The 13,320-nt window shown below is 42.9% G+C and overlaps 1 protein-coding gene across 3 annotated transcripts in view; it reads left to right on the top strand.

Annotated features, from left to right (window-relative positions):
* Positions 1-647: 647 nt before the first annotated feature.
* Positions 648-13,320, top strand: part of RANBP3 (RAN binding protein 3) — a 62,059-nt gene continuing 49,386 nt past the window's right edge. For all 3 annotated transcript variants that reach the window (XM_062510178.1, XM_062510177.1, XM_062510176.1), the window contains exons 1-2: positions 648-674; positions 12,545-12,600. In XM_062510178.1, coding sequence (XP_062366162.1) covers positions 653-674; positions 12,545-12,600 — 78 coding nt within the window. In that variant the 5' untranslated portion in view covers positions 648-652. The remainder of the gene's footprint in view (positions 675-12,544; positions 12,601-13,320) is intronic.

Below are 13,320 nucleotides of genomic sequence, written 5' to 3'. Positions count from 1 at the left end.
GTGGTCAGGCACTGACCAGGCTCCCCATGGCAGTGGTCACACACCCAAGGCTGCCAGAGCTCAAGGAGCATTTAGACAGTGCTCTCAGGACCAGGGTGGGACTGTTGGGCTGTCCTCTGCAAGGCCAGGAGTTGGACTTGATTCCAACAGGATTTTTGATGAGTGAAATGTTCAGGCTGACAGCATCCCAAAGGAGTCATGTCCCAGAGCACGTGCTGCACGGGGGTTGCTGCCCCATGACCGGCCCGGGCAGCGGCACTATGAATGCAGGACGTGGCACCAGGAGCAGCTCATGGCCTGCCCGCGGGGGCTCCGCAGCCACGGGAGGAGGCGCGGAGGGCAAGACCACACACGGGACGGGGACCCGCGGCCGCCACGGTATACACGATTCGCGGGCCACAGGGAACAATCGAGCGCACGGGAACGCTGCCCAGACCGCCCTCTCGGAGCTGCGGAACCCACTGGAAACCCACCGGCAACCGACTGGGCACCGACGGACCCCACGCGTCCGCCAGGGACGGCCCTGCCCACCGCGCACGCGCGGCGCCGTCCCGGAGCGGCCGTAAATCGGGGCGTGCGCGGCGCGTGCGACCCGCGGTAAGCGGTACCGTCCGGCCGCGCGATGCATTGTGGGCGCGGCTGAGGAAGTAAAATGGCGGACCTGGCCAACGAAGGTAGGGGGGGAAGTTTCTGGTGTCGCTACCCTGGCCCTTGGCGGTCCTGCGCTGCCGTGGGCCTGCCCTGCCCTGCTCTGCTCTGGCTCTGCGGTCCGAGTTGAGGGGCGCGTCCAGGAGCGCCACCTCCCCGCGGCCGTCCCGGTCCCAGTGGGGAGAGTCGGCCGGACAAAAGGAGCGCCTTGGCCGGGCCACCGCGCTGTCCGCGAGGCGGGGGCGGACGAAGCCAGGCTGGGGCCTGCGTCCTTAGATGCCTCCCACGGGTCGGTGGCTTCGGGCTCGTGATGTGGCAACTCCCGGGGCCGGTGCTGCCGGCGGGTCGGTCCTCCCTGGACGCGGACAGCGAGCCTGGCGCTGGGCACGGGCCCTGGAACATAGCAGCGAGCTCTGCGTTTCGGCCCCGGCAGCTTTGTGCCCCGCCTTTTCCAGTTGCTTTTTAAGTTATCGCACCACTGTAAATATTTCATTTGCTTGCACTCATGTTAATAATGTTTTTAGTTAAAGGATTAATTGCAGGGCTGTGTAGAACAAAGCGGGGTATCATAATAAATGCATTGTATTTTTTTTAGCTGAAAGCATCAGAGGTCCGCTGGTAAAGTGGCTTCATTTTTTTTTTTTCTGAAGAGCATTAGGAAAACCTGGGCTGCAATACTGCAGTATTTGGGTGTTCTGTCCTAAGGTGTGTGGTGGTGTTTTAAGTGGCAGTGAATATCTATATTTTGCCTTTGGGAATGACAAATGTCTCTATGTTTCGGCAAAAGCCAGTTTGCCCTACTGTCTCTGTTGTTTCTCATCATTATTCTCAGTTAATGGAAGAGGGAAAGATATGCCCAGAGGGAGGTGAATGAAAATGTGTTTGAGGCCTCTTCTTTCAGGTCTGTTTCTTACTTTTGAACTCTGTATCAGTGGCAGTTACTGTTCTTAGTGTTAAACAATGGGAAGCAAATAAATCTTATAGGTGCAGCCTTTGAAGATGAAGCATTCAAGCAGCTAGCAATATCATTGCACTTAAGCTAACAAATCCTTAGGTTGTTGGCTTCCAGAGTCAAGATGAGTTGTCAGCACCCAAGGAGGCATGATAAGTGGTCTCAAGAATAGTGGTACCCAAATCTGTAATGACTATTTGTGAGAAACTTAGTGTCAATATTTAATTTATGTACTACCATTATAATGTCCTGAAAATAAATTTTGATGGGTTCTTTTGTTCTCCTAGAACCAGAAGCTTGACAATAGCTATCTTAAGTCATGCAAGCTCCTCACTTTAATTCCCCTTTCTGCTGGGGAACATTAAGCTCAACAGTTTACCAATATTTATTCCATCTTTTGATTGTGATTTGTCGTGTATTTCTATCTCTATTTCTGTTTTTCTGCAGAGTCTTATAGATGGTCCAGGATGGCAGGGGAGGGGGAATGTGATCCCATTCTTATACTTATAACCCTTTCCTGCCTCCAGAGACTTACCTCACCTGTGAATGTCTTTAGTTTATATTCGCCTGTCTTTGCAGTGTTGTCACTTTTATCTGATACTGTTCTGTTTCTTCTTGCAATAAGAATGTGATACAATCTTTCCTCAGATGGAGCAAGATCAGCTTGCTTTGGAACTGTTGTCTCCTCATTCTAATAGTGGCTGTTGCTAGTTTTGTTCCCCCAAGGCTCATTTTTGAGGTGTGTGTTCTTTGTGTAACAGTGAAGATACATGCACTTCCCCGAATTCACATCTTTCTGCTGAAACTTGGAGAATTCTGTAATCTTTCTAATGGGCTTATTTGCAGTCTGTGTCATGGCAAGGATCTTCTCAGGTGACTGTTTTCTTGTTCTTAAACACATGAGTTAGTTTTATTTTTCCAATGTTTAGGTGAATGCTTTACTTTCTTGTGCCCAGATAATTTCATCTAAGTATGTGAAGTAACTCTTTTTGTAGTGATAGTTCTTTGACTTTCTACTTCATATTGGTCTTCTGTTATTTATAGCATTTGATAGCTCCATGTTCACAAAAAAGTGTGATTCCAGCAAAGTTCTTAGTGTTGCTTAATCTTGATTGATCTGTACAACAGTGCTGTCTCAATCATACTTTGTTGTGAGGTGTGAAGCTAATTATTCTTTGGCACAAAGTAGGCACAAGTATCTAGAAAGAGGCTTCAGTCATTCTTGAAGACTATTTTTGCTTGGTCTGTTTAAGCAGTAGCATTTTCTGTCTGTTAATGCAGGTGGCATTCAAGATTTTTACCTGTTTGTTAACATTTTCCTGTCCTTGAAAAGTGCTGAGTTTCATGCTGCCTGTCTCTTCTTATCTTACTAATACAAAGCTCTTTTAACCTGTATTTTTTACCATGACACCTATCCTCCAATTCATTGGTTGGTGTTTCTGTTTCCAATAGTATATTAGTTATCTTTACCTTCTAGGTTCTCACGTCTCTCTTAGACTATTGAATGTCTTAAATCACTGCTGAGCTGTCAGTACTGCCTTCAAGTAACCATTTTACCAATGTCCTTTGCAATTTTGAACTATTTTAATGGATGATCTTTCTGTGATGCATTTCTTCAAAGCTACAAGCATTTCCTCTAATAATTACTTCATTTTTTTCATTCATATTGTTCCTCAAATCTTTTTCTTCCACTTGTCTTTCATTTGTTTCTAGTAAGTAGGTGAAACTGCTCCCCTGCCTCTCAATATTGGAGTGATGACCAACTGTATCTTGACAGGAGAAGGGGGTCCTCTGCTGCCTAGAAGGGTGCTAAAAGATGAGGTAGTCGTACTGCCACTTTCCAAAGAAATTTGTACTATGAAATTTTCTTGGAACAGATTCTGGTCTTGGCATTGCCTGTCCTGGTGGGAGGTGAGCTGACAAACGTGGACCTAATGAAGAGGAGGAGAGAGTAACTTCTCTGTAGCTCTGTGAAGTTTGATCGATTTTGCTGCAAAGATTTAGTGATATTGTGATAAAGTTTTTGGGGATTGTCATTGTGAGGGTGATTATTGCAAGCCAGGATTTTAGACTGGTAAGCATGATTGTTATTGGTACTGATGTATCAAGTAGTTACTGAATGTTCTTAAAACTTTCTTTGAAGTCTTTGTTACTTCACTGCCACATATGTGAAGTGTCAGTTTTAAGATAATCCAGCTAGAATACTAAAGAGAGAAATAGCACCTTCCTATATATTAGGAAGTCCTATATATTAGTCCTATATATTTATGGGAATCTGAATGCTTTTCTCATTAATTTGCAGCTAATATACAGCTAGTAATTTGTTTCTATATACCTTATTGCTGAAGCTGCACTTTTAAGACAGCAGGATCCTCTTGTGGGGGGAATTGTTTTCAGTGGCTGAAAGGTGATACAAATTTTTCTCAGGGCTGAAAATTGATGGGTGTGTTCGCATTTCCCTTTCAGGAGGTGTCTACAACTTACTTGGCTTTATGAAAAAGCTGAGCATACAGTTCACAATCATAACAGGTTTACTGTATGTAGCTGCCTTAAGTTAATTAGAGGCTGGAGTGGTGGAGGAAGGGACCTGGGGGTTCTGGTCAATGGCAAGTGGGATCTGAGTCAGCAGTGCCCTGGAACCAGGAGGGCCAACCACGTCTGTCTTGGGGGGCATCAGGCCAACTGGGCGAGGGAGGGGATTGTGCCTCTGCTCTGCACTGCAGAAGCCTCACCTTGAGTTCTGAGGAGTTTTGGGCACCACAGCATAACAAAGGAATTAAGCTAATAGAGAATGTCCAAAGAAGGGCCACAAGGATGGGGAAGGGTCTAAGGGGAAGTTGTATGAGGAGCTGCTGCGGGCACTTGGTTTGTTCAGCCTGGAGAGAGAGAGACTGAGGGGAGACCTCAATGCAGTCTTCAGCTTCCTCGTGAGGGGCAAGTATCAGTCTCTACACTCTGTGACCAATGACAGAGCTTGAGGAAACAGCGTGAAGCTGAGTCAGGGGAGGTTTACCTTGGGTATCAGGAAGTTGTTCACCCAGAGGGTGACTTTAGAACTGGAACAGGCTTCTCAGGGCAGTGGTCATGGCACCAAGCCTGAGTTCAAGAAGCATTTGGACAGTGCTCTCAGTCATAGGGTGGGATTGTTGGTGTGCCCTGTGTAGGGCCAGGAGTTGGACTCAATGTTCCTAATTAATCCCTTCCAATTCACTGTGTTCTATGATTTTATGAAATGAACAAAAGATGAGCAAACTGTAGTTCCTTTCAGACAAATCAGTATCATTTCTTTACCAGACTTGTAGGATGCTGACAGTGCTTCTGTGCTGTTTCCATGGTGGGGGAGGAGAGGTTGGGTGGTTGCCCTGATTGTTTATTCTTGTCTCATGGTAGCTTTTGGACAGAGGAAGGTCTGCTGTTACTTTGAGGGAAAATGTGGCATTCACCACTGACTGCAAATTCTAGAAACAAGATTGCAACACCCCCACCCCATGACTTCAGATGAATTTGTGAGTGTGAAGTTAGGCTGATTGACATGTCCTCATAATTCACGTCAAGATACCATAAGGAACTTTTTAATTGACAAGACAGAGCTATCTAAATGCTTTAGTACCTCTTGTTTACACTTTTTTGAATTATTTACTTGATTTTATCTACATTGCAAAGTAATTGGCTTGCCTCATGGCTTTTTTCCTATTATGTGAAAATAAGCTACTTTTATTTTTTTCTGACTTGTAACATTTGCAGAAGTATCTCCTCCCCATGTCAGTTCTATTCATTGTGACATTGCTTGTGAAGTTTGGCCATGAATTATCTTGTGTTTCAGTTGTGTTTCTGTTCTTTCTGACATGAAGTATGGCTGGGTTTTACTTTCAGAGGTCTTTCTGCAGATAAGCTCTTAGTGGCAGCTTGCTTTTTGCTTTGAGTCTATTGTTAGCTATTGAGAGAGAATCTTACCTTGTTATCAACACCTTTTGAATTTTATAGTGCCACAAATTGTCTGTATCTCCTCCTATGTTACATTTAGCATGATTATTCTGCTCTTTGTAATGTAAATAGTGAAAAAATCCCCAAGAAAGTTTTTTTTTTTTGTGGCCTGCAATGTTCTATAAGCATAATTAAACCTAACTTTGAACTTTATTTTCTTGACTTAGATGTTTCACAAGTCATAAGTTCCCATTCTTGAGTATTTTCAGTCAGTTAACAGCCTAATTGCACTTCTTTTTAACAGTCATTCATTGTTCACAGGTACACTTTTTCTCTCAAGCCAGGTATTACAATGAGTTACAAAAGAGTAATTTCAAAGAGTTGGAGTAGCCATTCCCAACTTGTATACTTCTGGTGTCAAGACTGCTTCTTGAAATCGAAGCAAGGACTTGCTTGCCAAGAAGTTGCACTCTAGGTTGTTTCTTTTTCCCTGTCTCATGTACTTTTCCGTGTAATCAGTTGCTATTCCATTTCCCAATGTAATTTGGAGTCAATTTTGAGTGTTTGAAACATTGTGGTTCTTAGCTTTAAAAATAATTTTTTCTTAATGTGGCTATAGCAGATCTGGTGAGGTCTTGAAAGTTGTTTTCATGACATGGTTCCTTCTAAAATTTAATGATTAACATGAATCACCAAGATATTTGGTTGCATGTCCTGTGAGGAGACTGGATGTGTTCAGCCTAGAGGAAAGAAGTCTTTAGAGAGATGCATCTGGAGCTTATCAGAGTCTGTGAGGAGGCAATTAGAAAGACAGTCCCAGGCCCATCAGAGTGGTATGTTGAAAGGACAGACAAAAGATGAGAGGTGGAATGAGATGTTCAGACTGGAAATAGGAGAAAGGTTGGGTTTTTGTGGTGGTGGTGGTAGGTTTTTTCACCATAGGGATGGTCAAGCAGTAGACAAGAGGTTACCCTGAGAGGCTGCTCAGCCTCTATCCTTGGATGTTAAGACCAGGCTGGACAACCTGATTAACCTGGCCTGACATTATAACTAACCTTACTTGAAGGAGGAGTTTGGACGAGAGATCTCCAACCTGATTTCTGCTGTATCGTTATGGCAGAAGCACAATGGGCTCAGCAATTAAGAAGGTGACTGCTTTTCTGGCCCTTGTCACTGCTGTGCCATGAGATATACTGTGTGAGCCTGAGAACTCTACAGAGATACACACTCCTGTGTGAGCCTGAGAACTCTACAGAGATACACACTCCTGTGTGAGCCTGAGAACTCTACAGAGATACACACTCCTGTGTGAGCCTGAGAACTCTACAGAGATACACACTCCTGTGTGAGCCTGAGAACTCTACAGAGATACACACTCCTGCATGTGTTTCTTTCTATTTTCATAAGAACCCATGCTTTCAGTTGGAGGAGACCTTTGAAGACCTCTACCTGCCCCACCCCCTCCAGTATTCAGGAACACCTTCCACTGGACCAGATTGCTTCAAGCCCCATCCAGCCTGGCCTTGAATGTTGCCAGGGATGACATTCACAAGTCCATGAAGGAACCTGTGCCAGGGCCTCACCACCCTCCCAGGGAAGATTTTTTTCCTAATATCTCATTTAAATTTACCCTCTGTTAGTTTGAAGGCGTTCCTCCTTGTCCAGAGTCCCTCTCCTGTGGAGCCCCTTTATGCACTGGAACAGGCTCTGAGGTCTCTCCACACCCTTTTTTTTCTCCATCCCAGCAGGTGAGCACCCCCAGCTCTCCCAGCCTGTCCCCAGAGCAGAGGGGCTCCAGCCCTTGGAGCATCTCCGTGGCCTCCTCTGGACTGGCTCCAGCAGCTCCATGCCCTCCTGATGCTGTTCCCCAGGGCTGGAGGCAGCTCTGCAGGTGGGATCTCAGCTTAGTGGGGCAGAGGGGCAGAATCCCCCCTCCCCTGCTGCCCACACTGGGGACTCAGCCCAGGGCTGGGAGGGGGAGGTGGGGGGTTTTTCTGTGTAACAGTGCCTGTGGCTGGGGCATGTTGATCTTCTTATCCACCTGCACCTTCAATCCTGTCCTTCTCAATCCATTCTCTCCTCAGCCTCTGTTTATTCTTGGGATTGCCCTGACACGCGCAGGAGTTGCACTTGGCCTTGTAGAAGTTCATAAAGTTTGCACAGTCCCAACTCGCCAGCCTGTCCAGATGGCATTCCTTCCCTCCAGCACATCTTGGTGTCATTGGCAGACTTTGTGGGTGCCCTCAATCCCACTGTTCATGTCACCAGCAGAGATACTAAGCAGTGCTGGTCCCAGACTTGGTTTCCGCTTGGACATTGAGCTATTGACTGCAGCTCTGAGCGCAGCCACCAGCAAACTCCTTGTCCAGGGAGTGGTACATCTGTCTAGTTTAGAGACAAGGCTGTCCTGTGGGACAGTGTCAAATGTTTTGCTTAAGTCTAGGGTAGACTCAGTTGCTCTTCCCTTGTCCACCAGCACTGTAACACAAACATAGAACCAAATTTGTCAGGTGTGATTTGTTCTAAGTGAAGTCATGTTGGCTCTCACCAATCGCTGCCTTATTTTCCATGTGCCTCAGCGTGTTTCCAGGAGGGTCTGCTCCACAGTCTTGCCAGGCACAGAAGTGAGGCTGGCCAGCTGTAGTGCCCCAAGTCTGCCTTTTTTCTCCCTTTTTCTAAATGGTGATTAGGTTTCCCCTTTTCCAGTCACTGGGAACTTCCTCAGATGGCCATGACTTCTCAGTGAATGGAGAGTGGCTTAGCCACTTCCTCTGATGGTTCCCTTAGGACTCATGGATGTATTTCATCAGTTCCCATGGACTTGTGTACCTTCAGCTTCCTTAGATGGTCTCAAACCAGTTTTCCTATGGCAGGTGGTCCTTCATTCTGCCAGTCCCTGCTGCTTTCCTCTTTTGTAACTTGGGTGGAGTGTTTGGAGCACTTCTTGGTGAAGATAGTCAAAAACGTTGAGTACCTCAGCTCTCCTGTTTCCTGCTGGAGAGGGTGCATGTTTTCCCCATCCTTTCTCTTATCACCAGTGTATCTACAAAAGCTTTTCCTGTTGCCTTTGAGTGAGTCATTTCATGCTGCAATAAAGATCTGACACCTTGTGGCCACGTTTGTCTAGCTGTGGGAAATGTGGCCGACATGGGAGAGTTTTCCACACCTATTAGTGGTCACACATCTAAGTGAAAAATCTCATAGTAAATAGTATATATGACTTGAAGATGATAGCTCTGCATGAGCTGTGGAGGTAATATTTCTGTTTCTGCATTCTGATTTCCACAGCTTGTGAAGAAAGCTCAGCAGGTTTAAGAGTATAGCACACTGGGCATTTATTAGTAGCTAATGACTTGATGGTAAAATAGGTTAAATAAATTTAGCCTATGAAATCCAGCTCTTGAGATTTTTGTAGTTACTCATGCAGGTTGAAATATCTGTAAAGTGAATAAACTGCAGGAAGGAGTTATGTGGATTCGCTTGGTTTTCAGTTGTGGATACAATTTGCTTTGACAGCCTATAACCATTCAGGTTTGTATAGTTCCAGATATTGAGATTGGTGAGGTACTGTCTCTGATGCTAATTACTGAAAATCTTGCTTTCCTTCTTATAATATGGTTGGACTTTATTTGAACACCTTTAATAAGGCTGACTTGGTTAGAAAATTGACATTTCTCTAGATTTTGTTTTGCCATGTTTCTGTCTTCTTCTCTGAAGGAAAAAACCCAAGTCTAATCCTCAGTTTTTAAGAACTGTGTGCTCTGACTGCTTATCTCTTGGTGAAGTTCTCATGTTCTCTTACTCTTACGTGCATTCTACCTGAAGTTTAAATGTTAAGGGGTTTTCCTGCATATATTAAGCTTTATTTTCTTTTTAAGTTGCTGACAGTTTATTGGACCTGGCAGATCCATTGTACCATAGGTCATCCTTCAGACAGCCTGGTGTAACAAAAGCATGCTTGAGAACATGACTGTCTGGCCCAGAGGCTGGGTAGTACAAATAACAGTGGAATTCTTGTTTTGGACCAGCTGGAAAAAACTGAAGTTCGAACTACCTGACATCTGCATTTTTGATCTTCAAAAATAAAACCTGGTATGTCGGTTCTTCAGTTTATGGAAGCATGGTATGTGTAAGTGCTTTTGTACAAAAAACATTAAATGCTATAGAGAGCTCTATGTAAATGCATTTAAAAACATAACTAGAAATAGGAACCAAAAGCTGGAGCTGGACGTTTGCATGGGGAACTTGACACTAGAATTTTTTACCAAGTGCAGAAATTGATGACTGAGGGCACTAATACTTTGCTTTGATGCCTTCAGTGAAAATGATTACCCAAAATTTAAATAAGGCTTAGAAAAACATGCAGTATTTAATGAAGGTGGTCAAATTAGGTAATCTAGTGATGCCTTCTTGCCCTGGGCTAGAATTAGGTAGTTGCTTCCAGCACTGTGGTCTTGTTGCAGACTTCAGAAAGGACGCAATGAACAAGTATTCCTTGTGTCTGTTCCTGAGTAAGCACTGGTGCAATTGTTAGCTGTGAGTCCCTATTGCCTCTATGTCATTCCTGACCCTGTCAGTTGGTCTCTCGGTCAGCAGCAGTGGTGAGATTCTTGGACCTTGAGTACTGGATGACTGGTCCTTCAGTGGACAAAGACTATCAAACCTTGCACTGGTGTTCCCTTTATCAGGTTGACTAGCAGGCTTGGTCACAGTTTGCTTTATTAGATCCTTTTGCCATTCTCATTTACCATAGCTAGGCACAAAATCTCAAGTTGTTGGAGTTTTTTTCCCTCTTCTTTGTTCTTTAATCTCTTTTTTTTTTTTCCTGTGAGCTTTCTGCTGTTCTTGACATCTGTCTTCTTTTTTCGTGAGTGCTGAGTTTTCAATCACTGAACTCCACTTCCAGTTTTGTTGTGTTACTTCGCATCAATTTCTCTGGCTACCCATTCCATCTTTTTTCAGCTGTCCCATGCTTTTCTTGGCACTGTACATTGTTGTTTGATCTGTTTTTCTTTGCTTTCTTCTCTCAGTACTTCAATCCTTTATTATGCAATTTATTAGACAGACAAGTATTTTTTTTTGCTCAGTTCTCCTTGGTATTTCAGAATTTGGTGCAGGAGTCTCTTGTAAGGTGTGCATGACAATCAAGTCCCACATTCTGGTAGATCTCCCTGTTGATTGGTTTGGCAGAGGGCATGCTGCTGTAGCAGTAACACTAATGAGCAGTAAATTATGCTACATGGTATTAAGAATTTATTAAGAAATAAATGTCACGTTGAAGTCAAGGATTAAAAGCTTGGCCATTGCCTCAGTGAAGCTTTCCACAGGCAGGTTATACTGAGGCCAAGGGAATGAAAAAGGATCCCTAGCTTGTTTCAACACACTCTGGGTTTTGGGACAGGTATTACATTTAAGGGTCTGTATTGTTTTCACTTCTGAAATAGATTGCCTGCGTTGCTCTTACTAATAAACTTTTTAAAAAATCAGCAGTATTTAATGGGTAGATGAACTTAAGAAATAAAGGGAACAAAAGAACAGGTAAAATGTGATGTCATAAATAGCTTAATTTCTTGATTAATTTTGTCTTTTGTAGAACATGTTATGCCAGTCTTGCATGTTCAGGCTTGCAGTGTTTTTTTGGTTTTGCTGGATTGTTCCTTTGGCTTAGGTCTGCAGAAAAGTAGAAAGAGGCTCTTCTATCCTCACAATTAAAATGCATAGTGCTGGTAATAATTTTCATAATTTTGTGTTCGTCAACTAAAGTTTCACTTTTTCAGCCAAACTGATCTAACACTAGCAGTTCCCAAATGGGCAGTTTCATCCCTTTTTCCTTATATGGTGGTCCAAGGACATTATTGATGCTGCAACTGGTTTATGGAAGCTTTTGGGACACTGGGTTGGTTTTTTTTTTTTTTTTTTTTTGTTTTGTTTTGTTTTGTTTTTGTGCAAGGTAATTAATCTTGATAGCTTTATATCTCCTTTTTTTTAATGCCAGCCTTTCAAGCTCTGAAAATTTAAAAATTTTTAGTTTTCATATATGTCTAGACTTGCTTATAAGATTGGATAATTGCAAAGATGGAACTTTCTGGCTAATTTCTTTGCAAATCTAGCTCTTCCGAAATCCCATTTTCCAGACTGAAATACTGTACTCAACTTTAGCCCTGCAAACATACAGGAGGGATGCTGACTGCATAGTGTGTGTGCAGCATCTTCAAATGTAACTCACACACAAGGTGACTCAGTTTGTTGAGCTCTTAGGAATTCTCACCTCTGCTTTATCACACACACTCCCCCTGTATATGTATATTTTTGTTATTCAGGACACTGAAGTAGTTGTGAAATCTCACAAAGGACAATGAAAATATACACTCCTAGACATTAATTCTAGTCTTGTAGACTAGATGCTGATGTGTGTATTTAGAAAATAGCATCCTGCTAATATTTGATTCAGAGCTTTAAGAGGAAAGCACATGTGCTCTTAAATTATGCAAAAAAGACTGGTTCCTCTGTAATATGTAATGTATCAGGTTTGAATTTTAGACCTGCTAATATTGATTTAGGACCTTTTTAAAGTATTTAATTATAATTAAATTCAAGTGTGATCAAATGTCAGTGTTAGGTGACCTTTAAAAAAGGGATGTACCACAAACTTCCTTTTCATTAATGCGTGACAATGGGGAAGAAAAAGCATCTGTTCAGCTAGTGAACTGCTGCAGCAAAGGGCATTTCCTTCTGATGTACCAAAGTATGGTACAAGTACTAGCTTGAAAGTGATCTGGAGGGAAAATGCAAATAGCTTTCAGATATTAGTTGTGTTGTTTGCCTTAAAACACTCCTTACTTTTGAAGATCGAGTCCTTATGAATATCTATTACTAGGAACTGGTAGAAACAATATGTGTAACTGAGTTTTAACTGGCTTATGGATTCGTTATTGGTAAAAGCATCATAGAACCTAACATTTTCATAATAGTCAATATGAATGTGGTTGGAAAATACCCCAATGATTTCTCTTTTTACAGAAAAACCTGCCATTGCTCCACCCGTCTTTGTATTTCAGAAGGATAAAGCACAGAAGGTAAGGAGATATTGGTGTTTTTCTTTTTTCTTTTATTCTTAGCCCTGATTGCTTTCTTCCATGGTGATCTGCCCTTTGTCTATAGTGTTGTGAGAGTGAAGATAGCTAATAGGGTATTAACATCATTAAGGGGAATAGGGTAAGCAGGTACTGAAGGGCTAAAAATGGGAAGATGTATGGTGGTTTCACAATACAGGTAGCTCTTCACACAGAAGATGCACCAATGTGGAAGAAAGAATATGGTAAAGGTGTACGTTGAACATGTGGCAGAAGAGTGCTGACACTTGAGTTACATGACAAAGCTACAAAATTTGTTTTTCTGATAATAAGGTTAAGATAAAGCAAAGAAAACTCGTCTAGATTATGCTTTTCACCTCAGTGTATTTAAATGTCTCTCATGTCTTTGGTTAGTATGCTGGGAAGTGTCGAGTTACCTTGGGAAATGGTAATTCTATTCCCTCATCTCAATATGGTATAATTCTGTCTGGTTAATAGTTAAACTTATTAAGGTATTTATGGGGGTGGAAAAAAACAAGGTTTTTACTTGGTAAAAGGTTTTTACAAGGTACTTTTAGTCTTGTTGCTGTTGAAGACGGTGGGAACCCAGAGAAGTGTATAATACTTTCTGTAGGATCACTTTGTTTTATCATCTGTGGAGTCAGAAACACTTGAATTGAAATTCTGAACCACTTTTCAGTTGATAGCTTTTCTTTGGTTTGG

The sequence above is a fragment of the Cinclus cinclus genome, chromosome 28 (genome assembly GCF_963662255.1).
Source record: "Cinclus cinclus chromosome 28, bCinCin1.1, whole genome shotgun sequence".
Classification (NCBI taxonomy): domain Eukaryota; kingdom Metazoa; phylum Chordata; class Aves; order Passeriformes; family Cinclidae; genus Cinclus; species Cinclus cinclus.
Note: the sequence above shows the minus strand (reverse complement) of the source record. Positions and strands in the feature narration are given on the sequence as shown.